Source organism: Diabrotica virgifera, chromosome 6 (assembly GCF_917563875.1).
Source record: "Diabrotica virgifera virgifera chromosome 6, PGI_DIABVI_V3a".
Taxonomy (NCBI): domain Eukaryota; kingdom Metazoa; phylum Arthropoda; class Insecta; order Coleoptera; family Chrysomelidae; genus Diabrotica; species Diabrotica virgifera.
Window position 1 is genome coordinate 248,471,987 of NC_065448.1, and position 27,339 is coordinate 248,499,325.

The following is a 27,339-nucleotide window of genomic DNA, read 5'->3' on the forward strand; positions in this document are numbered from 1 at the left end:
TTAAAAGGACACCTTATAGGGCTCATTTGCATGGGTAGAAGCCGAGTTACGATCGATAAAGCTTCGAAAAATACTTATTTTGCAATTTGAAATTTGCATTGTGCACTAATTTTACAATATCTTGAGTTCTGATTGTCGGATTTAAGTTTAGTAAACAGTTATTTCTTCGTTTTTTATTAAGGAACAAATTTTATTTGAAACATTTTTTTCTATTTCTTTTAGTTTATGAGCCAGAGCATTATAAACAATTTATAAACAATAAAATTTTTTATAACAATTTTTTGACCACTCAGATCGAAATCCCCCCTCGAAATTCGTAATCAGCAGCCAAAAATCCATAAGAAACCGTTGAGTTTGTCCATCAGAATTGAAAATGACACGGTGACCTCTATTTGGCGCCTAGACTACTAAAGCTACAATTCAGTTTTAATTTCAATATTTTATATATGCTAGGCTAGAATATTCCAGAGGGTGTTGCGAACTTAAAGAAAAAAAAACATAACATGATTGTTACAACACCCGATATAAAATGACATTTACTTGCCTAGCAACATTATTATTACAGCGATATTGTTAACGAATAAGGCTATAAACATACTAAAAAAATCACTCAAATCGGACAACAGGTTTAGGAAATCCGAGACATCTAACATGTATAATTCATCGAGTGAGTCGATTTTTTTGCTCTCAAGTGTAGTTAAAAAATGAGTAAGTACTTTGGTAGTAAAAGTAATGTTATAACACCCTGCGTCATAAAATAATATATTTATTATAATTATTATCTGCAGTAAAAGTGACGAGGTAACGTAAAAGTAAAGATTTTTCCGATAATAATACGTTTCACCACAATTATTACAATTTCTTAACAATCAAACGGCATTGATATGATTTTTTGTTTTTCATGGCGGTTTAGTAAAAGTTAACAATCACTTTCTAAAAGTGTTTGCAGCCACTCAATACGCCATTAACAACGTAATCGATTATTTATAACTTTACTTTCTTCTGTAAATGGTTTGAGCCAATTGTGGAAGCCCCCCTATTATTAAACTAATTATGTTTACGACGAAATCTCTACGTAAAATTAACGATACAAATATAATTTGTTTTTAAAATCTTATCTCAAGGGCATTTATCAAGTATTTATTTTGAACGACTGTTTGATTATACAATCCATATCATGTCATTTAGATTTATTTATGTTTATTTTTAACAAAGTGCAATACAGTTTTGCGAAAAAAAAAACACTTGGAACAGAGTCATAGTAGACCAGGGCGCATCTGTAAAAATATTAGTACATTTGGACGTTGAGAAGTGACTCAAATTTTTTTGCAGAAATTGCTTGAAAATAACTCAAATAATAATATTTGAGTTATCCTCCCTCTCAGAAAGGTCCGGAACATTGTTTAAATAATCAAAATGTCAAAAAATGAAGGAAAAATTCGATTTTTTTCTTCGTTTCTTGATTATAACTTCGATTCGATCTGTAAAAATATTAGTACATTTGGACGTTGAGAAGTGACTCAAATTTTTTTGCAGAAATTGCTTGAAAATAACTCAAATAATAATATTTGAGTTATCCTCCCTCTCAAAAAGGTCCGGAACATTGTTTAAATAATCAAAATGTCACAAAATGAAGGAAAAATTCGATTTTTTTCTTCGTTTCTTGATTATAACTTTAAGAGTATTCATTTCCGAGAAAAGTTGTATTGACATAAAAGTTGCGTAATTAAATTTCCTATAATATAGAATTAGTTAAAAATTTAAAAAATAGTCAGAGTCACCCTTGTTGCAAAATAGCAATAATTGCGAAAAAACCATACAAAAACAAGTATTCACATTTTACGTTTTTTAACCATTTATGCTACACTTGGAACCTTCATATTTCACCCAGAAAAACTTTATGATACAGTAAAACAATACTGTAAATTTCATTGAGATCGGTTGAATAGATTTTGCAAAATAAATTTTGCAATCCAGCTTTCGCAAAAGAAATTCAGTTTTTCAAAATATTACAGAACTGAAAATAAAGCAGATAGCAAGTTCAAATTTTTTTGCTTATAGAAGTGTACTGTACCTTTCATTTGCAATTTGCAAAACTAAAATCGATTAACTACCACGGCGTCAGGAATTTTTTTAAATAAACATTAATTATTGGTGCTACGCGCAGGACAGCGGATAGTTTGCTCTGATTGGGCATTCCAATGACCTTTGATAATGATTGATACATTTTAATTTTTATTACATTTCGATATAAATAAATAAATTAGTTTATTGCAAAATAAAAACACATACTCTATCCTTTGAAATAACACTTTTTTTAGAGAAAACTTTCTTTGTTCATATATTTTAACTTAGAGAATAAAAGTTTATTATTTTTAAACATATGCAATTGTTTAAACAATATTTCACAAACAATAATAAAATTAGTTTGATTTTTGTGGAATTAAAATATTAAAATACAACCAAATATAGAGTAAGAAAATAATATATTAGATAAAGATTGGAAGAAATTTTGGTGGAAATCAACTTGTGTGAATCGAACACCGCTGTCCTGCGCGTAGCACCAAAAAATATTGTTTATTTAAAAAATTTCCTGACGCCGTGCTAATTAATCGATTTTAATTTTGTAAATTGAAAATGAAAGGTACAGTACACTTACTTATATAAGCAAAAAAATTCAACTTGCTATCTGCTTTATTTTCAGTCCTGCAACATTTTAAAAAAATGAATTTTTTTTGCGAAAGCTGGATTGCAAAATTTATTTTGCAAAATCTATTAAACCGATCTTAATAAAAATTAGTGTTCTTTTACTATATCATAAAGTTTTTCTGGGTAAAATATGAAGGTCCTAATTGTAGCATAAATGGCTGAAAAACGTAAAAGGCGAATACTTGTTTTTGTATGTTTTTGTCGCAATTATTGCTATTTTGCAACAAGGGTGACTATTTCTTAAATTTTTAACCAATTCTATACTGTAGAAAATTTAATTACGCAACTTTTATGTCAGTACAACTTTTCTCAGAAATGAACAGTTTTAAAGTTATAATCCAAAAACCAATAAAAAATTCGAATTTTTCCTTCATATTTTGCCATTTTGATTATTTAAACAATGTTCCGTACCTGTTTGAGAGGGAGGGTAACTCAAATATTATTATTTGAGCTATTTTCAAGCAATTTCTGCAAAAAAATTTGAGTCACCTCTCAACGTCCATCTCAAAACAGATGCGCCCTGGACTATAGTGTGAATGAATGAATGTAGCCAAAACTATTTAGAATACGATATCTTTCGTTAAATCCATATTTTATCCTCGTTGAAGAACGTAGAAAACTTAAAATTGCTGGAATCGAGAACCCTCTCAGGAATTCCCAGTACCGACAGCTATCTAGAGCTATTCAGGCTGCTTGTAGACGAGACAAAAACAAGCATATAGAGAAAATCTGCAGAGAAATTCAACTACATGCCGACACAAATAACACCAAAGAACTCTTTGATAAAGTCAGACTACTCACACGTAAATTCAAACAGAAATCTTGGTCTATCAAAGATGATGAAGGTAATGTACAGACGGATTTGGACAAGGTTATTGATGTTTGGAGGGCGTATTGTAAGTCTTTATACGCCAATACGGACCAGATGCCGGCGGACACCCCGTTTGTACCTGACTGCCAGACCTCCACTTTCCATTCTCCTTCAACAGAGACACACCACACTAGTTTTGAATCTGAACCTGACATACTTTTTTCCGAGGTGGAATTCGCTTTAAAAAGACTTAAGTTAAACAAAGCAGCAGGATATGATCTCATTACTGCAGACGTCTTGAAGCATCTTCCGGAATGTGGAGTGAAAATATTACAGCGATTGTGTAATGAAATATGGCACACAGGCGTTTGGCCTGAGGATTGGAGAAAGACCATAATCATACCTCTTCATAAGAAAGGTTCAACAAATAATTGTAACAACTACAGGCTATTAGCTCTAATATCACACGCCAGTAAGGTGATCCTCTACATACTGCAACGGCGTCTAGAAAACTTCATAAGTTGGCAAATAGCACCTGAGCAGGCTGGATTTGTAAAGGGCAGAGGTACTAGAGAACAAATCCTTAATGTAAGAAACATCATAGAAAAAGCCAGAGAATACCAGATCCCGATATTTATATGTTTCGTCGATTATACAAAGGCCTTTGATAATGTTAGATGGGACAAACTATGGAACATATTGACGACAATGGGTGTACCTAAACACTTGACTCACCTTATTAGCAAACTGTACCAAGATAACCTGGCATATATTCGAATGGACGGATACCTGTCTGACAAATGCACTTTGGAGAAGGGAGTACGCCAAGGATGCGTTTTATCTCCCTTATTATTTAACATCTATTCGGAGTTCATAATGCGCAGAGTCTTGGATGGTTGGGAGGGAGGAGTAAACCTAGGTGGTGTTAAGATATCTAACTTGCGTTTCGCAGACGACACTACACTTCTAGCCTCTACTCCAGAAGAAATTATTGAATTATTAATAAAACTCGAGGAAGAAAGTGCTAAATTTGGACTCATGGTTAACTACAACAAAACCAAAATCATGGTTATTGATCGCCAACAACAGTTTCCTGAAACCCAAACTATTGCGGGATGCGAGGTAGTCTCATCTATGATATATCTTGGAGCTCTAGTTAACAACACAGGCAGTTGTGAACCCGAAATTAGAAGACGCATTCAACTAGCAAGAGCAGCAATGAGTGAACTAAACGGGGTCTGGCGTGATCGTCACATTACTATGACAAACAAAAAGACTCGTTTCAACTCTGGTCTTTTCCATATTTTACTATGCATGCGAGACATGGACAGTCAAAGAATCAGATAGACGACGTATAGACGCCTTTGAAATGTGGACATGGAGACGCCTGCTTCGAATTCCATGGACGGCTCGCCGTACAAATGTCTCGGTTCTGGATGAAATTAAACCGGATCAGCGTCTCTCCAGTACCGTTTACTCTAGAATTTTAAAGTTCTTTGGTCATATCCATCGGAGTGATCACAAAATGGAGCGGTTGGTGGTCCAAGGAAGGCCTCAGACTCAACGCCAACGCGGAAGATCTCCACAGCGATGGGCGGACATTACTAAAAAGCTTCTCAACAAACAGTATACTGAGGCAATACATGTAACTGATGACCGCGACCAGTGGAGAAATATTATCAATCAAACTGTCCGAGCTGCTGAAGCCCAATTATGAACCACAACACATCTACTAAGATGTTAATGACTATGATGATGATCTTTCGTTAAATCCATATTTTATCGTTTTATGTTAAAATACAGTGGAACCTCGATAAGTCGGATTAATCGGGACCGCGGCCGATCCGGTCGTTATCGAAAATCCGGGTTAGCCGGAGAATATGGTAAAAATTAATAAAACACGGTATACTTACAGATAAGCTCCATTATAATTGCAAAAACATGAAATACATATATTATAAATATGCACAGTACATCTAAATTACGTACAGTTGTATGCAGTATTGTTTATTTCTTGGTAAAAAACTTGGTCAAAGTGAAAAAATGTTTGTTTTGTCTGATGAAAATCGGCCCGGGTTAGCCGGACTTCCTGGCTATCGGAGGCCGACTTACCGGGGTTCCACTGTATCTATTTTAACAAAAAATTTTAATTTGTATATTTTTTAATCGATTTTCAAATAATGGTCTAATATCTATCTATCTACTGTTTTTTCTTTCTAGGTAAGTTCCAAATTCATAAATAATCACTTGCGTGGGTACGTATTACTTGTATTTTAAAGTAATGATAACATTTTTTTTATTGTGTTATTCTTAAAATGGTGAATGTGAATTGATATAATTTGTTGGTCTTACTTTAATTTCTTATAGAAATTTCAGACAAAGTGTTAGGCCATAATGTTGTTATTTTCTATTTAACTAACTCAGAGATTATGTTACATTTAAACTTTTAAAACAAATTAAAAAAGAATTATAAAAAATTATGGAAGAACTATACTAGATCGAGAATGGACAAAGATTAAGACTGAAAATAATTATAGTAAAACAAAAACCATGACCAATCAACAAGAAGAACTAATAATAATTACACTGCCATAAACAAGAATGTAATAAATAAAAGAGTATATGTATATATCTAGGACAAATCAATAAATCAACTCATTAAATAAAGAAAATCAGACCGAAGAAATGAAGAGAAGAATAAGATTGGCCTGGACATCATTCGAAAAACTGCCTTATATATTATATTTGAAAGAACAGAAAATACCCCGAATAATTTAAAAACAAGAATCTTCAATCAATGTATACTACCTGTCCTCAGATATTGCTCTCGGACCTTGACTTTACAAAAAAAAATATAAAAAAACAAGCAATCCATGATCCATAGATCCATGGAAAGACAAATGCTGAACATTAAATTAACAGACAGGAAAAGAAACGAATGGATCCGTAACAAAACAAAAGTGAGAGATGTTTCAACCCAAGTAGCAAAGTTTAAATGAAAAAATAAAATAAAAATTTTATTTTTAATTCAGTTTCAATGCGAAGGCAAAACAATCTTACTTTTCAATTAGAATACGGAGCGCAGTCCAGTCCTCTGAATCGCGATTTTCGACTCTTATTGGAGCCTCATCGGAGGGAACGTAGGCTTGTTCTCCATACTCCAACTGATCAGCACCGAGAGTATGGAGAACAAGCATACGTTCTCTCCTATGAGGCTCCAATAAGAGCCGAAAATCGCGATTCAGAGGACTGGACTGCGCTCCGTATTCTAATTGAAAAGTAAGATTTTTTGCCTTCGCATTGCAACTGAATTAAAAATCAAGTATATTCAAATGGGAAATAAGCCACAATTTTACCTAAAAATGATTTTATTAACGTTTCGACGCCCAAGTCGGGTGTCGTTGTCAAAATACAAAATAATACTAAATAAACAAAAATGTTGTTGCTTAGTAAAAAATTCTTCTAATAATTTATTTAATCTGACTCATTTATATCGGCAATTCAGACACGTATTATACATTTTGTGGACAACGCTTGAACCATCTAAGGTACGCCGATGACATCGTATTGATAACCGATAAAAAAGAAGAATTGTTTGAAATGATGAAAGAACTGGACATAGAAGCCGGAAAGATAGGCCTTAATATGAATTACAGCAAGACCAAAATCATAACAAATACAGATGAGGACATCACAATGAGGATCGGACAAGATGAAATAGAACAAGTTCACGATTATATATATCTGGGTCAAATTATAAAACTTAACAAGGAAAACCAAACAGCAGAGATCAAAAGACGAGTTAGACTGGCATGGGCGGCATTTGGAAAACTAAGCTACATCCTTAAAAACAAAAGATATCCACAACATCTTAAGACCAAGGTATACAATCAATGCGTACTCCCTGTTCTCACTTATGGTTCACAAACGTGGACGTTTACAAAAGCAAACATGGACAAGATCATAAAGACGCAAAGAGCAATGGAAAGGCAAATGTTGCACATAAAACTATTGGATAAAAAGAGAAACGAGTGGATAAGAGAGAAAACCAAAGTTAGGGATGTTAGACGAGAAGTTGCAAAGTTGAAATGGAGATTTGCCGGACACACTATAAGACAAAAGGAAGACCGATGGAACAAAATTCTCATAAATTGGAGACCGTGGCAATATAAACGAAGCAGAGGAAGACCACAAATGAGATGGGCAGATGATGTCAAGAAGCACGTTGGCTCTAGGTGGATAACTGTAGCGACAGACAGAGAAGAATGGAAAAGGATTGGGGAGGCCTATGTCCAAAGATGGACCGAAGAAGGCTAATTAGATAGATAGATTATACATTTTAAAGTAGACGACTTTAAAATGATATTGCCAATATTGAAGAGTTGCGTTCCTGGGACGACTTTACTAAAAGATAGTTCATTCGATTACATGAAATCAATCCCAACTCAAGAATATCCGCCACAAAAAATCATAGCATGTGATCTGTCTTGAAAATGACAACCAAATGCAACGGTGGCACTGAAATTCTCGCGTTAGAGATTCCATAGTAAATCACGAGGGAAAACCAGGAAAAACCTCGTGATACTATCCCGACATCGTAAGTATTTGGGTTTACTTTTAGTTTACTCTCAAAAACTAATACCAAATTCTGACTTGATATTTTAAATTTTAAATAATACTAAAATACTAAATATGTACTAACTCGATATGTTACTGATTTACTAATTGTGGTATTTTCTTTCTATTGACTTCCTCCTTTAATATGGGTAACCACATCCTACTGCATTCTACCGGCTCTAATTATGCTAAATGAAACCAATTGTGTCGCAAATTCCTCGGTAGAATGCAGTAGCATGTGGTTACCCATATTAAAGGAGGAAGTCAATAGAAAGAAAATACCACAATTAGTAAATCAGTAACATATCGAGTTAGTACATATTTAGTATTTTAGTATTATTTAAAATTTAAAATATCAAGTCAGAATTTGGTATTAGTTTTGAGAGTAAACTAAATGTAAACCCAAATACTTACGATGTCGGGATAGTATCACGAGGTTTTTCCTGGTTTTCCCTCGTGATTTACTATGGAATCTCTAACACGAGAATTTCAGTGCCACCGTTGCATTTGGTTGTCATTTTAAAGACAGATCACATGCTATGATTTTTTGTGGCGGATATTCTTGAGTTGGGATTGATTTCATGTAATCGAATGAACTATCTTTTAGTAAAGTCGTCCCAGGAACGCAACTCTTCAATATTGGCAATATCATTTTAAAGTCGTCTACTTTAAAATGTATAATACGTGTCTGATTTGCCGATATAAATGAGTCAGATTAAATAAATTATTAGAAGAATTTTTTACTAAGCAACAACATTTTTGTTTATTTAGTATTATTTTGTATTTTGACAACGACACCCGACTTGGGCGTCGAAACTTTAATAAAATCATTTTTAGGTAAAATTGTGGCTTATTTCCCATTTGAATATACTTGATTATAAAAATGCCACAAGAAAATAGCTTCCAGAACAACATGAATTAAAAATAAAATTTTTATTTTATTTTTATATTGGTCTTTACTTCTTCGAGTAACTAGGTCCATTTTCTGTTGGAATTTACCAGCTGAACAGACGGGGTCGTGCATTGTAAGTTTTTTGAATTCCCTCTTGTCTTCTTTGCTTCAGCATCCATTTAGCCAGCAAATTTTAGAAGCCTTGGAGGTGTTACCAAGGAAATGGACCAGTAAGTTTTCAATTTAAAAATCTTTTAGTAATATTTTAATATTTTTTAAATATCATTAATAATGCTATTAGGATCGAAAACTTCATCTTTTAAATGGAAGTTCGCCGGAAATACCCTAAGGCAGAAGGATGAAAGGTGGACTAAGATGATTATACGTTGGAGACCGTGGAATAATAAAGGGGAAGGCCACAAATACGATGGTCATATAACCTGAAGAAATACGTCGGGTCAAAATAGATACAAAATGCCCAAGATAGAGAGGCATGGAAGAACGAAGAGGAGGCCCATGTCCAAGGATGGATGTTTAGGGTTGATTTAATAGTTACATTTAATAATAATTCTAACGGCAATGCATTTGCTTCTAGATTTATTTATTTAGCTTATGTCATTTCGACGCATTTATTTGCTTCTAGATTTATTGTATTATGCGTAAGAATTTTTATTCTATTGATTTTTCCCCATCTACCAAAACTTTCGTCTTTTTTTGCAAACAATGACAGCAAAATAAAATGAGAATTTAAAACATTGACATTGATGAGATTTATTTAAGCTCCTGTATTCATTAATAGAATACATACTCGTATTACTACTTCAATAAAACCCCTCAAACTTTGTTTTCTTAATGACTGCCAAGTAGTAAACACAAACTCTCTGTTTACTTTGTTACATAAATCGGACATAACTTTTTTCTTTTATAGTTGTGTCACAATTTTACCATGGTTTCATTAAATTTTCAGAAACGATCAAAAATAAATAATCGTTATTGTCGAATTGAAGGACGGGGTTCGAACCCGAAACCGAAAATAACTGATACGAGCCTGTATTCGTTGAAGTACGCAACGCAAGTAAAATGTATCTGTTTTGTGCGTTAGTCCAGGTTGTATCTTCGCCCCCGTTAGGTAAATTATTCCGTTTTGTTTTTTTTTGTACAAACTTACTGAAAAAGAGGTCTTTATAACAAATCCACAGGGTGACAGGCTGTACCGCGGTAAGAAAATTGTTTACACAATTTTTTTTAAACAAATTCAAAAAATCAGTTTTTTATTTCGGACAATTTTGTTTACCTACACTCACCGGCAGAGAAAACGGGCACCCCAAAAAATGGGTCATTTTTAATGTCTTGTATTTCCTAAACCTGATGTCCGATTTAAGTATTTTTTTTAATATGTTATAGCCTTATTCTTTATCAATATTGCTGTAATAATATTGTTGCTAGACAGGTACATTGTCATTGTATACAGGGTGTACGAATCAAACTGTGTTTTTTTTTCTCAAACTTTGGAACACCCTGTGGAATGTTCTAGCTTTTATAAAATACAAAAATTAAAACCCAACTATAGCCACAGATTTTCTTAACATTCTGTTTTTTTTTCATTCGCTTATGTTGGATAATAAAAAAGTTAGGCACTTTAACAACTACCCCTGTTTTTCGTCAATACAGGGTGTTTTTCAATAAGTACGGCAAGCTTTAAGGGGTAATTCTGCATGATAAAATAATGACAGTTTGCTTTATAAACTTATGCCCGCAAATATTTCGTTTCTGAGATAGGGGGTGTTGAAATTGTTCTTACAAACTGACGATTTATTTATTGCTCTAAAACGGTTTGTGATATGCAAATGAAATTTGGTAGATTTTAAGAGCTAGTTATTGCGCATTTTTTGGCATACAATTGAGAATTTTATATTCACCATTGGCGTGCATACGGGATATATCTAAAATATTTATACCCGTATGCACGCCAATGGTGAATATAAAATTCTTAATTGTATGCCAAAAAATGCGCAATAACTACCTCTTAAAATCTACCAAATTTCATTTGCATATCACAAATCGTTTTAGAGAAATAAATAAATCGTTAGTTTGTAAGAACAATTTCAACACCCCCTATCTCGGAAACGAAGCATTTGCGGGCATAGGTTTATAAAGCAAACTGTCATTATTTTATCATGCAGAATTGCCCCTTAGTTTGTCGCACTTATTTAGAAACACCCTGTATTAACGAAAAACAGGGGTAGTTGTTAAAGTGCTTAACTTTTTTATTATCCAACATAAGCGAATGAATCAAAAAACAGAATGTTAAGAAAACCTGAGGCTATAGTTTGGTTATAATTTCAGTATTTTATAAAAGCTAGAACATTCCACAGGGTGTTCCAAAGTTTGAGAAAAAAAAACACAGTTTGATTCGTACACCCTGTATACAATGACAATGTACCTGTCTAGCAACAATATTATTACAGCGATATTGATAAAGAATAAGGCTATAACATATTAAAAAAATTACTTAAATCGGACATCAGGTTTAGGAAATACAAGACATTAAAAATGACCCATTTTTTGGGGTGCCCGTTTTCTCTGCCGGTGAGTGTATATTCTTTGGGTTATTCTGATTAAAAAAGGTATCTTGTGATTTTTCTCTAAAATTGATTGTTGTCGAGTTATACGCGATTTAAAATTGGAAAACGCGAAAATGACTATAAATCGGTTAAAAGTTATTATTTTAAAAATCAGAAAGTGACCAAATTAAAGTTTCCGAGGTGAAAAAATGTTTTTTCTTTAATTTGTTTAAAAAAATCGTTTAAACAATTTTCCGACCGCGCTACCGCGTGGCACCCAATGGGTCTGTTTCACATTATAAAGCCGGACTCAAACGACTCGTGTACTTGCCATGTCGTCATTATTTGTCACTCGTTGCCACTCGTTCGTCTTCCAACTGTTGTCGGTAAAAATGACCCGAGTCAAAGGGATCACGATTATTCGCACACTTGCTAAGTACATACTTGTCCATACTTGCAGAGGCGGTCAAACGAAATGTATAAATAATTGGCATTTACTGCGACTATTCATTTAGACCAGTGCATTTAGCACTAAAAACACCGGAATAAACCGATTTATAAACACACCACCTAGAGACTTGCTAGTTTTGCATTGTGTTCAGGATGATGTCAGGAAAAAAGTCTACAATAGAAAAATGGGTGGATATGCCTCTTTTATTATGCCTCTAATTAAAAAGTGCATAAACATGTCAAAATAAGCATATTAAGGGCCAAGTTTTGTTACTCGCGAGGTTTTTGAGGTCGCGGAACATGACTACATTATCAGAACCTACCCCTGGAGCACCTGGTGCCCAGGTTCACTGCTAGGGCACGTCATCTGGAGGTTCGAGGGCTAAAGGCCCTAAATTGATGCAATCAGTTTACTTGGGAGGTTTGTTGAATATGCCATCAGAACCGACCCCCTTAGCCCCTATTGCCCAGGGTTACTGCTGTAGCACGTCATCTTCTGGAGTTTCGAGGGATTTTGGTACTAAATTAATGAAAACGGATTATACGGGGGTTTGGGTGCTGCTGAACACGAATACTCCATCAGAACCGACCCCCGGAGCACCTTGTGCCCGTGGTCACTTCTGAGGCACGTCATCTTCTGGGGTTTTTAAGGTTTTCGGCACTGAATGCATGCTGATAGATTAAGTAGGCGGTTTTTGGGGTCGCTGAATACGAATACGCCATCAGAACCGACCCCCCGACCACCTGGTACACAATGCTAAGGCATGTTATTTTCAGGAGTTTGGAGGGTTTTTGGGTATCCGGTCCGGTGCAATGGGGGGTCGTTTTTGATGGCGTATTTTTGCTCAGCTACCCCAAAAACTCCCGAGTAATCTGTTTGCATAAATTTAGTGCCGAAAACCCTCTAAACTCTAGATGACGTGCCTTAGCAGTGAACCTGGACACCAGGTGCCCCGATGGTCAGTTCTGATGGCTGATGGCGTATTCGCCGAGTAACAAAATCTGGCCCTACACTTATTTTGACATGTTTAAGCACTTTTGGATGCATATCATGCACTTTAAAATGCAACTATGCATTTCAGCCATTTTTCTATTGTTGACTTTTTTACTGGTGTCATCCTGAACACAATGAAAACAGTTGTAACTTTGTACATGCTATATTTAAACATAGATTTATTTTTTCTTAAATGTCCTAGTCTATTTATTAGTAATCACACCACTGATTCATTTGTCAAGGTCGTTAAGCCAAATGTTTACGCTCGCGTACTTGTAAATTGTACACGTCGTGTGAGTGCCCTGTTTGTCATTGCAATCGCAAACTCGTATACTTTCCAAGTAGGCGAATAATTCTGTACTTGCGAAGTACACGAGTCGTTTGAGGCCGGCTTAAGAATTTAGAACCTGCGATGGTTTTCTCGTGAAGTAGTTTTGATGCACCTATCCTTTTCACACAATAAGAATTGAGTCGCACGAAGATATTTTGCTGTTGTTTGGTATATTATTTTTATTTACACTTTGTGGCTGAGGTAGGTACATGATACGATGACTGATACGTATCATGACGATGTATCATTACAAATGGGTATTTTTTGTCCATACTTTTGTCCTAATGTACTGTAATGCGTATTTAATTCATTTGCAATTTCTCTTTTGTCAGTTATTATTTCTTATGTTTTTAATTAAAAGTCTTAATTTGTTTTTATAATCGTTGTTCTACTAAGTTATTTGTGGAATCTTGGATAAGCTCATCTAATTAGCTCATACAATCTATGTAATAAACTATTGTAAATGGGCAATAAGTCACAATTGAACTAAAAAAATTATTTTATTCACGTTTCGACATCCGATTTGGACGTCGAAACGTTAATAAAATTATTTTTTTAGTTAAATTGTGGCTTATTTCCCATTTAGAACAGTTTATTATAAAAATTGCACTAGAAAACAGCTTTAGAACAACATTACAATCTATGTTTTTCATGTACAGAATTGAAAAGACCCTCTGTCATCCATTTATTTTTAAATGTTATTCCCCTCGTTTTAAATGTTGTTTTTAGATAATTTCACACAAGACGTGACCGCCGCCCTACTCCAGTCTTCACCGAGTCGTTTACCCTATAAAACTAAATATAATTTCGTAGAATAAAAGGTATATTATATGGAGCGAAATCAAATTATAGCGTTATGGTTACGTTATCGCCGAAGAAAGAGGAACCGAATTCATTGGGTCCATCCTATTAACGCAAAAAGACACGATTTATATATTTTTATATTCACACATATTGATGGAACACCCTCTATACTCAACGTTAATTGCAACTATGTAAAATAAAGTTTATTATAATATACTTAGCAGGTTTTATTACTGTTGTTATCAGTAACATATAATTAATTTTGCTGAACTTATAAAATGTGTTTTTTCTTTATCACCTAATTCGTCAAATTCACTGTTAAGTGCACGGCATACACCATTCCAAGCATTTCTCGTCAAATTTTTTATTTTTATATATTTCTATTGTTTTGTCCCAAAGAACAGGTCTCGCTTCAATTAATGTTATTAATATTTCACTATCAATCTGAGACATCATAATATAAAATATATGCACCTACTTCAAACAGCCACAAAGTGTAAATGGAAATAATGTACCAAACAACCAAGGAAACTACCTTCGTGCGACTGAACGACAGTATCATATAAAAGGATGCATTAAGTCCCCTATGCTACTGGGTGCGTAAAGACGACACGGCTGCCGTCTGTTGTTGTAAGCGAGGGATGGCATAAACACGGCGACTTCACCGAACGTTCCAACCACCGCGACCGTCTAGTGAGAAAGGCTCCATATGATTACATGAGCCACCATTGGAATGTCGTCGTGCGTTCTTACCCTAGAGGTACGATAGCCGGAATATCCGAAATTCGGATGAGTTCGCGCATGACGTCACAATGAGAGTTATTTTAAATATTTCCCATTTAAAACATTAGCGCTCGGAACACAATTAGTTTTAAATTGGTCATAAATAGTCATTTTAATATATTAATATAATTTCTGCTTAACTATTTCGGATCTATTGAAATGTACGTGTTTTATTATTTTGATTTAAAAAATTAATTAACAATACAATGAACAAAAATAAATTTCTAAAATAAATTTGTGAGTTATATTTAAAATGTTTTTTGTATTCGTCGCTTTTTAAATAAATTTTACGAGCTTGTTTTTGATTGGCTTGTCTTATTTGGTGCCAGTGTTAAGGAGGGGATCAAGCCATGGGTGTACATATAAAAATTTGTAGGGGGCTAGACGTGAAGATGTTTCACATTACATTTTGTATACTTTGGATGTCAATATATAGTTTAAAGCACCTGAAAAGCCATGGGGGGCCACGCGCCCCCCCCTACCCATATGCATGGGCGCCTAATAATCGAGCCTTCATTCAGTTGCACGTAAACATATGAAAATAATTGATTATTAATGGTCTGAAACAAAATCACAAAACAAATAAAACACAAGACTTAATTACAATTTTCTTTAATTTTCTCTTATTTCTCATTGTTTCTTTAAGTGTTAAGTTTAATTTCTTAATCCTAAAATACATGCGCGACCGAAAGAACATGTGTTTGGTTTTGAAATCACATTCAATCTTTTCAGACAAATCAATCAGTCGTTGCAAATAATTTTTCCCCGACTTTAACTGAAGTCCAGACCCATTGAAAGTATTAAATATAGTGCCCAGTTGATGCATTTTTACCACCAATTCTTCTGGAGGTTTCTTTAGGCCCCTTCGGATACTTGGTCAATCCACGTGTAAGTGGAAGTATCCGTACTTTCAGACAAATCTAACTGCTTGCAGATATACCCACTGGCATATTCCAATGCATCATATTGTAATTGGTTTATTTCTTCGACGTCTGCATCCACTTTTTCTTTTTCTGCATCGTCAGATACATCTGAGAAGTATGTTTTGCATAACAAACTTCACCTAAATTATCGATTGGACCATCCGTGACCTCACCAGCCTCTGTGTTACCAGCTTCGAATAAACTCCCTTCACTCCTTCCCAAAAATATAGTTTTTACGCGGTAGCGGAATTCCACCGCATCGGGATGGTCATGTAAGCCACCAGCTCTCCTCATATTGCCAAAAAAATTCTGATGTACATACATCTTGGTTTAGATTGTACGTAAGAATATGTTTTATATCGACTTTTAATTTTATATCCTCAAATAAACCTTTTAATGTGTCTTCACTTAAATTAAATTAACGTAACTTAAATAAATATTCTTATTAATCCTAAAAATTTCCAAGCACTTGCAAAGAAGGTTTAGAAACGTATAATCAAAGCATACTAACAGTGTTAGTATTCTTTGGTATAATATAATACCTAAATGGCAGTAAGGATATACATGTGGTAGGTGGCAGTATCTAAATATGTAGGTATTATTACCTATTTTTATTGCCCATTGCCCAATGCCCAGCCGGGGTTGAGTCACTGCAAGATGATATTTATTTTTTATCTAATAACGTCCAGTTGGAACTACATATTGATAACTGGTACGAATTTATGTCAGAATTTTGTTTTGCGATAGGACAAAATTTGATGAATAATAATTATTACTTTGGTCTTCAATATAAAATACTTACTACAGCAATTTTGAAATTTAAACTATTTAGCATAGGAAATTGAGTAGGTACATTCCGAAATATATACCGTAAATTGTAATTAAGAACATTGGATATAATTGATATAGTATATCCAATCATCAAATCACCAATATTATAAATTATATTTATATTTATATATATATTATATATCCATCTTTATATTTCAATAATTTCTGTAAAATTCAATAATTTGTCGACCGAAAGAAATTTCAAAACTAATTTGTAGATTATTTATTTATTAACGGAACCCATTTACAAAAGATTTAAGAAGGCTATACTTTATAAACAATAAATTTTAAACTATCAAACATCTCAGAATAATAAACTACAACAAACTTATTTTAAGATACCCTTCATTTGTGTTTTAAATAAACTAATTTTGGAGACAATACATTAAGGGGTAAATAATAATTCTTTCACACTAACAAGCTTACTAATCAATTTAAATCTCACAAAAATCTCCCCAAAAGCTAAAAAATCGATTAAAACTCCCATATAAACATATGTATTCCAACAGCGGCTACTCTCATTGTGACGTCGACAGAACGCGATCAGCTGATAGTCGCATGCGCAATATCGTACCTGTCGTCTTTGTACCATGCCCTAGCACGTTTAAATTCTTATAATGTGAAACAGTCTGGATTTGTTATAAGGACCTCATTTTGAGTAAGATTGTGCAAAAAAAAACGAATCGGAATAATTTACCTAACGGTGCCGAGCATACAGACTGGACTAAAAATGTACGTCCTTGTCACGTGTTCCACTCTCGTTGTAAAAAAAATAAACACATGGAAACGTTACACGGTCGTAATCCTGCAAAAGTACGAGCAGCAGGATCTTTCATTATTTTACTCATTAGAGGAAACGTTGAAAATCACGTGTGTTTTCTGTTAAGATGGCGATATTTCGTGACTTTAAGTAAGTACTCACCTGGTTCACGTGTTTTCGACATACGGGATTGATATATTTGCCTTTCCGATTGATTTGATGCCGTGTTTTTTCCATTAAAGCTTTTAATTATTGCAAAAACACATGTAGGGTATTTTCGATTTTTATAACCGCTTATTTGAAAGTTGCGTTAAGTAATAGAACACTTGTTTTTTTAATGTTTCTACAATATTTTAATTTTTTTGAACGTTTTAAGACGAAATAATTATCAATTATAAGTTTTTTTTATATAAATCATAATCATATATTTTTAATGTGGCCAGCTCAGTGCATCTCCTATTGTTGATTCTCTGGTTAATCTGTGTACCAGTTCCTTCCATTCTCCTCTGTTTCTTGCTTTGTTTTTCGCTTTCCCCCCTCTTAAACCGATTCTGTTGTGTTACTGATTTCTTTCAGATATTATTATCTGGTCTTCCTCTCTTTCTTGTCTCCCCCAGGTTGAATTCGAGTGCTTGTCTTGTTATGTTATTAGAATCTTTCCTTAGCGTATTGACAATCCATTTCCATTTCTTCTGTTTAATTGTTGTTATTATACTGGTTTGTTTTCTTCTTTTCCAGAGTTCTACGTTCGTTATTTTATTAGGCCAGTAAATTTTTAGGATCTTTCTTAAGGAGCCATTTTGTAAAAGTCTGTAGCCTCGTTGTTGTGCTTTCGTCGTTCTTCCAAGTTTCTGCTCCGTAGAGTAATACGCTTTTTACACAAGTATTGAATACATTGATTTTTGTTGCTTCTGATATTTCACTTTTGTCAAGTCCTTTGTACTCAAAGGACGTAAGTATTTGTAATGAAATAATACTCGATGTAAAATACTTTATTTTAAGGAATTATGCACATGGTTTCCATTTTCTATCGCCGTATTCAGTATCTGACAGCTGTCGTTCAGATGATAGTAGTACCAACCTACATTCATGGTTAAGGGAGTTTTACACGAACATAACACCTCCTCCCTTGACCATGAATTACAAAAGTTAACTAGAAGTAAAAGTACTTACAAATTCAGTCTGGTAACAGGTTTCCTTACTCTAGTGGAACGCCTTAAAATGGGTTCCTCAGTTTCAGTTTGAGCCCCAGGTACACTATTCGAACTTTCCATATTGTTTGAAATTTCGGATTCATCAGTAATCACTTCGGTAGGTGGTGGTGAGACACTGTGCTCTGGAATTGATGCCTCCCTCGGAATCAAATTGTGAGTAATGGTATCCGGAATGTAACATGTTGGATTATTTTGAGATGGAGTATATTCCCCAATTTGCCGTATTTGGTCTACATGACGTTTCCATGTTCTACCATCATCTAACTGAATTAAATAATGCAATAACCCTAATCTGAGTACAATAATGCCAAATTGCCATTTAGAATGAAAATAATCCCTCACGGAAACCCTAGTTCCTATATCAAAGTTTCTTAGACTCATATCAGTATAGGTAACTCTATCACTACATGAAGGTTTAAGTAAATCTAATCTATTCCTTATTTGTCTTCCTAACATAAGTTCTGAGGGACTTTTACCTGTAACTGTATGTGGGCTTCTGCGGTATTGCATAAGTAGCTTACATAATTCAAACTCCCTGTCATTTCCCTCACTTCGCATAGCCCTTAAACATTTTTTCAGTATTTGGACATATCTCTCTCCCTGTCCATTAGTTGCAGGATGGTAGGGTGCAGTAAATTTTTGTGTAATTCCATTATCTTTCATAAAAGTTCTAAACTCATGAGAGTCAAATTGTCTACCATTGTCTGTAACAAAAACTTTAGGAATACCAAAAGTTGTAAAAATTTTTCGGCAAATTTCAATAGTAGTTTTTGTAGTAGTATTTTTTGTAAAATGAATTTCAGGCCATTTACTGAAGGAATCTACCAATATAAAATAATAACCTCCATTGAAAGGTCCAGCGTAATCAGCATGCACTCGTTCAAAACAAAATTTTGGTGGTTCCCATATATGAGAATTATCTTTAATTGGGTTGTTCTTGTGCTTATTGCACTCTAAACAATTTTTACAAAGTGACTCAATATCCTGGTCTATGTGAGGCCACCAGCAATAACTACGAGCTAAAGATTTCATTCTAACTATTCCAAAATGTGCAGTATGTAATTCTGTCAAAATTTTATTTCTCAATTTAGTAGGTATAACTACTCTTTGTCCTCTCATAATAACATCAGATTGTAATGAAAATTCAGCTTGATTTATATTGAAGCTAAATCGTTTATCAACAGGTTTTCCTGTTTTTAACCCAACAAGTAATTTTTTTAAGGTATGATCATTTTTTGTATGAAAAGCTAGATCTCTAATATTTGTAGGCAAAGTTTCAATTTGATTTATTTCAAAAATATCTGGCTCATCATGTGTGAAATTTTGTTCTGATTTTATAGGTAGACGTGAAAGTGCGTCAGCATTGAGATGAGAATCTGTATTTTTGTAACGAATGTCATAATTCAAACCTTGTAAGAAAATTGCATAATGTTGCATTCTTGTTGCACTTAAAACTGGTAGGCTTTTATCAGGTGCAAAAATTTGAACTAACGGTTTATGATCAGTGAGCAAAGTAAATTTCCTAGCACATAAATAATTGTAAAATTTTTTTACTCCAAAAATTATGCTGTAAGCTTCTTTGTCTATTTGTGAGTACCTTTGCTGTGTAGTAGTAAGAGTTTGAGAAGCAAACTGTAAGGGTCTCTCTGTACCGTCTGGAAAGATATGTGAAAGTACTGCACCTACCCCATAGGGTGATGCATCAGTTGCTAGGACTAATGGTAAATTTGGGTCATAGTGACATAAAACATTTCTAGAACAAATGAGTTTTTTTGCTTTGTCAAACGCAGTTTGACAAGTATTCGACCATTTAAAATTGACATTCTTTTTAAGTAAATTATTTAATGGTTGTAAAATTGTAGAAGTATCTTTTAAAAAACGTCTGTAATAATTAATTAGGCCACAGAAACTCCGAACTTGAGTTCTGTTTGTAGGTATTGGAGCATTTGCAATTGCAGTTACCTTATCTGCACTAGTAGACACACCCGTTTTACTCATCTTATATCCACAGTAGTCAATCTCGTCTTTGAAAAATTCGCTTTTATCCAAATTTATATGTAAATTATGTTCAGATAATTTCTTTAAAACTTGTTCAAGTCTTTGTAAATGTAAGGTATTATTTGGAGCTGTAATTCTTATATCATCCTGAAATATTGAAATACCATCTATTCCTTGTAGCATTTGCTCCATTAAACGTTGCCATTTGGCAGGAGCACTAGCAATTCCAAACATTAATCGATTTGGTTGAAATAAACCTTTATGGGTGTTTAATGTAAGTAAATGTTTCATTTCATCTTTTATTGGCAAGTGTAAGTAAGCTTTCGTAATATCTATTTTTGTATATTTGTCCCCACCTGCTAATTGGGAAAGTAGGTCATCTGGTGTAGGTAAAGGGTATTCATCCACTTCAATGCAAGGGTTTAATGTGATTTTAAAATCACCACAAATGCGTATGTCCCCATTTTGTTTAACTACAGGAACAATAGGAGTTGCCCAGTCCGAAAATGCTACTTTCTTTAAGACTCCCTGATTTACTAAGGACTCTAATTCTGCCTCAACTTTAGGGCGTAATGCAAAAGCTACAGGACGGGCCTTACAAAATTTTGCTTTAGTACCAGGTTTTAGATAAATTTCAGCCTCTAACCCTTTTATTTCACCAACTGACTTTTCAAATAAATGTTTATATTTATCTAACAAAGTTGCAATTTCAAAATTTTCATGTAGAATTGTATTTACCTGATGTAAATTGATTTCCAGAGCATGTATCCACTCTCGACCAACCAGTGAGTAGCCATCACCATCCACCACATACAACTTTAGAGTGTGCTTTAATTCCTGGTGCTCAACCTCCACTGAAACTAAACCTAAAACATTCAAATTATTTTTGCAGTATGTAGTTAATTTAACATCCGATTTTTGTAATTGTAATGCAGGAAAATATTTTTCAAATATATTTTTATTTATGATTGTAACAGCAGCGCCAGAATCAATTTCAAAATTTAAAATATTACCATTCACTTTTAAATTTATAAAAAATTTATCTTTGCAATTTCCAGCATTTACTTCTAAGACCTCTTGAGCAGAGTTTACTGAATTTACTTGCCTGTGTGAATTTTGTTGTGCCTTTAAACAAACTTTTTGAATGTGTCCGACGTTTTTACAAAAGTTACAGATTAAATGCTTTTTATTACATTTATCGGCTAAATGCGAGGTGTCTCCGCATCTATAACAAGCCCTATTAGGGTTATTTGACATTGTAGAAGTATTATTAGGAGAGCTACTATGATTATTTACTGTATTATTATCATTAAATTTACTAGTGTTTGTATTTTTATGAGAACTTTTTGCTTTCGCATTTAAAACATTTATACTAGCCTGATTGTAATTATTGTTGTGAGAAAATTGATTACTATCCTTTTCTGAAGTTTCCATGCTTGCTGCAATTTCTACAGCTCGGTCCAAGTCCAATCCCTTTGTTTCTAATAGTCTGGCTTGAATCCTCTTTGACTGTAAACCAAAAACAAACTGATTTCGTATAGCACTTTTTAAATATGTGGAAAAGTTGCAGTTTATGGCAAGTTTCTGTAGAGAATGTAGGTATTCTTGTATACTTTCGCCTTCTGCTTGTCTTTTTGATTGAAACCTAAATATTTCAGCAATTTCAAGTGGTGCAGGGTTGTAAAAATTATCCATTAACTTAACTGTATCCTCATATGACTTGTCTTCAGGGACCTCTGGAGCTAGTTTATCACACAGTGTATCGTATGCTTCCGACCCCATGTAATGTAGTAAATAGGGCAATTTCATTTCCTCTGGAATTTTAAAAACTTTGTATGCTCCTTCCAGCCGTTTTACCCACCTGGACCATTTTGTAGCTGTCTGGTTAAAAGGTTCAACGGAAAACTGGAATGTAGAAACTTGTGTAGACATTACTGGAGCTGTAGCAGGTGCAACTATCGCAGTTGTAGTCGAGGAACTCGTGTTTGTACCGGCTGTAGTTGATGTAGTGTCTGTAATATTTGTATCCCATCCTCGTCGCCAAATGTCAAGTCCTTTGTACTCAAAGGACGTAAGTATTTGTAATGAAATAATACTCGATGTAAAATACTTTATTTTAAGGAATTATGCACATGGTTTCCATTTTCTATCGCCGTATTCAGTATCTGACAGCTGTCGTTCAGATGATAGTAGTACCAACCTACATTCATGGTTAAGGGAGTTTTACACGAACATAACAACTTTTTTGCCAGATTTTATTTAACGCATTGAAGGCGAATTGTGCCTTCGTCGTTCTTGCTTGTATGTCTTTCGCTCATCCTCCTTTTCTTTCCATCATTGATCCCAAATAAGTGACTTTCTCTCCTTCTTCAATTTCTTTACTTTTTATTTGTATTGTGACGACACTTTCTATGACGCGGATGACGTGCATCGGGATTTATATTGTACCAAGCATATTATATGATTTCTTCCCTGTTATAACTGCGTAATTCTTTTCTAATAGAACGATAAAAAGTCCAATAGCTTTTTCTAAAAACCACTGAAAATTATATAACTACATATATATATTTAGTGCTAATATTGTCACAATTAACATTTCCAAATTTAACCGTTCAACCTTGTGCATGGCAAAAAATATCCCTAACCTCGACTGTTATTATTCAAATGTATTAACGAATATTATTCATACTTCCTTGTCAAAAAGGTTTTCGATCCACTACACAAACAATATTTTATTAAAGTTCTACTTGTTTTTGTGTATGTACAATAAAAAAAATATGGCCGATTGTACGAGAAGGTATCAATAAGTTCCTTTTTTTGTGATAATTTACATAAAGAAAAATACGTCTTAAGTAAGTCTTGTTCAATAAAATTGAAGCAGGGACGGAAGAAGATTTCAGATGAGTGGAATCTATCATACATGTTCTCCATTTTCAAAAAAGTTGACAAAAGAACCTTACAAGAACATAGTGTTTATTCGTGGCATTCGTTAACTTGTACAAAACGAACATAAATCCACACAGATTAAATCGAATGTTAAATACAGCCTACTTTCTTTCACACCATCAACAACAAAACAATTTCACAAACATTCAGAGCAACGAAAATTTCATACAAATAAATTATTATCGGAGATCTAGATATGCCCACTACTTCATATTTTGAACGGTACTTTGTTTATTGTTCGATTCTTTAAATATTCCGGTCAGATGCAAATTTTTTTTTGACTTATCGAAATAATTATTCTCGGTACTGTTTGTATTTAGAAGGAAAACATCCTGCTTTCGTAAATTTCTACCTAATAAATACATTGAGAACGTTAATTTTTTTATTAAGAGGCTATATCAGCGCGTCAACAAGACGGAAAACGCGCTCCAAGATTGCAGCTTTAGATTTAAATATATTTCCAATTTGGGAAATATGTTAGTATGTGGAAATTACTCTATAATTAAATAAAATATTAAAAAACGAGTATGTACCGCCATTAGGAAGAACAAAAACATATACTTTCTTCAAATAAACTTTTTTATGCGATGCCTATATTTTGTGTCCCATTGTAACTACTAAAATCGATTATCTATAACAAGAAGTCGAACTTAACTGACTGATTTGGCAATATTTAGCGCGCCTATGAGTATTATTATTATCACAATATTGTGCCTTCGTTTTGATAGTGTCACCAAAGAATATAGGCGTTTAGAGTATATATTCTTTGGTGTCACGTACTGTCGATGTACTGTTGCCAAAGCTTCACAGAACTTTTGAATAACTTCGAACTAGTGCGACTACTAAAATGAATATTGATGACTCGCTGATGTAGCCTCTTAATTCGGTATGTTTCTATTTGAACGAAATTTCTGTTCGTCTTTTATTAAATATCACTTACAATCTTTAAACGAAAAGTTTTTACGATATTGTAGTAATAATAACTAAGAAGGATGAATATAATAAAACTTCCTTTTTTATTAGTACCCAATTTTGCTTATTTAAAGTACGCCTCAGCATGTTTAAATTCAACTTTCAAAAACGCGCGTGTTTCAAAGTTACAACTTAAGTTTCAAAGTTAATAACTAAGCTAAGAAGGATGAATATAATAAAACTTCCTTTTTTATTAGTAACCCATTTTGCTTATTTAAAGTACGCCTCAGCATGTTTAAATTCAACTTTCAAAAACGCACGTGTTTCAAAGTTACCATGGCGACAAAACAGTTTTAAATATTGATTTGACCTGACAGGAGTACATAGCTTGTAACGTCAAATGAGTAAAATATTACTAACAAATGTTGAAAAAGCTTTATTCAAATACATATTTCAAAATCTTAATCTTTTAAATGAATGTGAAAAGTACGGTTGGTATTGTTTGAAATATTTATATGTTACTTCCGTTTTTTAAATCAGAGGAAATGCTGTTCAAATTAATATTACCGACATTCTCGGAAGCCAATGCGGTTGTACTTCCATTAATGGCACTCCCATTAATAATATTGGAAACATTCTTCTTATTGGTAATACTCTCTTAAAATAAACATGATTTTAGTCCATAAAATTAAATTTATGTCAGAAAGACATTCGGTTGTGTTTATTATATTTCACATTGTTGATAATTAGGTTCCTATTAATTTAGCATTGTAAATCTCTGTTAAAAGAGGTTATTGTGATTTACTGTCGAATTCATAAAATAAAAAGTGACAGAGTAGTGTGAATTACTGATACAGCTAAACAATATCAAAGCTTACATTGTACAAATAGCCGTAACATAAATTGAAATGTATAAAATTGTGCAGGATGCAAATGCCAAGGAATGTAACATGCCATCTGGCAAGGAACCAAAAAGTGCAGTTAATGTTTTTATGTTTTGCATCAATCACTATTACGCCAATCTGCAGTTCTTTTTAAAAAATCATTAATGTTTCCTTCAAATAGCTATGACAAAAATTTCATTAACTTTTAAAACTACGAGTTACGAGTCACAAAGTAACACACTGTATAAATAGAGAGCCATGAAAATTATTATTTTTTACATAAATTTAATAATCATTACCACTGCACGAAAAAAAAAAAAGAGTTAAAAATAGCATACATTTAATCGAAGTAACGCACTCAGATTTATTAACTTTATGAGCTATAAAATCTAACATTTCAACTTAAATCTTAATCGCCATGAAAATTACATTAATTTTTAACATTTGTGACAAATTTCAATTCCAAGCAACAATATTTACTTTTAAATACAATAAATTGCATAAGATGCCACAAAAAATAGCTTCAGAGCAATTAGTATGAATACGTGGATATTGAGGTCTTTAAAACACCGAAATAGAGCAAGCGTTTTAACCCAGGAGCAGTCGCGCCGTTAGAAAAAATCTAACATTTTATCCTTGCTGACCTATTTTAGGTCAGCACTGATGATGATATGTTACCTTATCGAAAACTAGTTCTGTGATGTAGCCCTTTTTAGGGAATTTTAATAAATATATACCTTTAGACCTTTAATAAATATCTACCTTTTATAAAGGATTTTACTTGTTTTTTTTTAATTAAGGAAAAGTTAATAGTTATTTATGATATAAGTGTTAAAAGTAAACGTTTAAGGCACGCATGTGAAAGTTTGCAGAATGAGCGAAGCGAGTTCTGCAATTCACATGAGTGCCTTAAAAATGTACTTTTTAACACGCATATCATACAATATTTTTTCTACAAACGTAATTACAGGATAATATCTACAAAAACTTTTACTTGAACTTGACTGACATTCCATTTTTATATTTTTTTGACATTACATCAAAATTGTCTATACGGTCAATACGAACCGCAGTGCCATAAAAATTTTAAAGCACTAGTGCCTTAAAGTAGTATTTTTAAAGCTCGTATGGAGTGCTAAAAATTGCATTTTTAACACGGTTGTAGAAAAAAGATGTTCATGTTTTTTATCTTATTACGGATATATTGTAGTATGACATTTATTGGACATTTTTATATAATTCCGTTCATTCGATATGTATGCTTTTGATTTTTTTAATGTCATTCATCATTCATTACATCCTTAATCTAATTACTGTAAAAAAAGAGACCATTCTTACACCTTACACCCACATCTAGGCCAGGGTAATAAGACAAAAATATACCCTGTTCGTGACACTCGAGCAGCCAGGGTACTGAAGCGTTTTTTCGACAAGTAATACCTATAGGAACAAATTGTAACTATTTCCTGCGTAGGATCTGGTGGACGTTTTTATTTATAAACAATTAACTGTCAAAAAATGGCATTTTCCCCTTTTTTTTTCAAATCAATGGAAAACAGTGAAACTTATGATTTTTTTAGTACAAATATCTTTGAGATTATGGAAAAAGCTTTAAAATGACATATTACAAAGTTTGATATACTCATTTATTGTTAATATAATTGCGAAAAAAGGTCGGAATTGGAAAAAAAATTATTTTCGCAATAACTGCTGTAAAAATTACTGTACAGGTTTGAAATTTTTGTCAAATGAGGGTTCTTTGGTGCTTAATATGTGATAAAAATTTCAAAGCGATTCATTCAATTGTTTAAATTTTATTCGAATTGTTTATCTCAGTGAGCATTTTTTTGCACTAACATAAGTCAGAAAAAAATGACGTAAGAACCATTCCACAGGTGTCAAATGGAAGAGCATAA

The 27,339-nt window shown here is 33.3% G+C and overlaps 1 protein-coding gene across 15 annotated transcripts in view; it reads left to right on the forward strand.

Annotated features, from left to right (window-relative positions):
- Positions 1–27,339, forward strand: part of LOC126887500 (protein roadkill) — a 506,726-nt gene that overhangs the window by 120,235 nt on the left and 359,152 nt on the right. For 10 of the 15 annotated variants that reach the window (XR_007699085.1, XR_007699083.1, XR_007699080.1 and 7 more), the window contains exon 1: positions 17,483–17,619. The exons of the other annotated variants lie outside the window; for them this stretch is intronic. Coding sequence is in view for 2 of the 10 variants with exons in the window: in XM_050655113.1 (XP_050511070.1) it covers positions 17,597–17,619 (23 nt within the window). In the remaining 8 variants the exon portion in view is untranslated. Of the gene's footprint in view, positions 1–17,482; positions 17,620–27,339 lie in introns of those variants that run through there. 15 annotated transcript variants of the gene reach the window in all.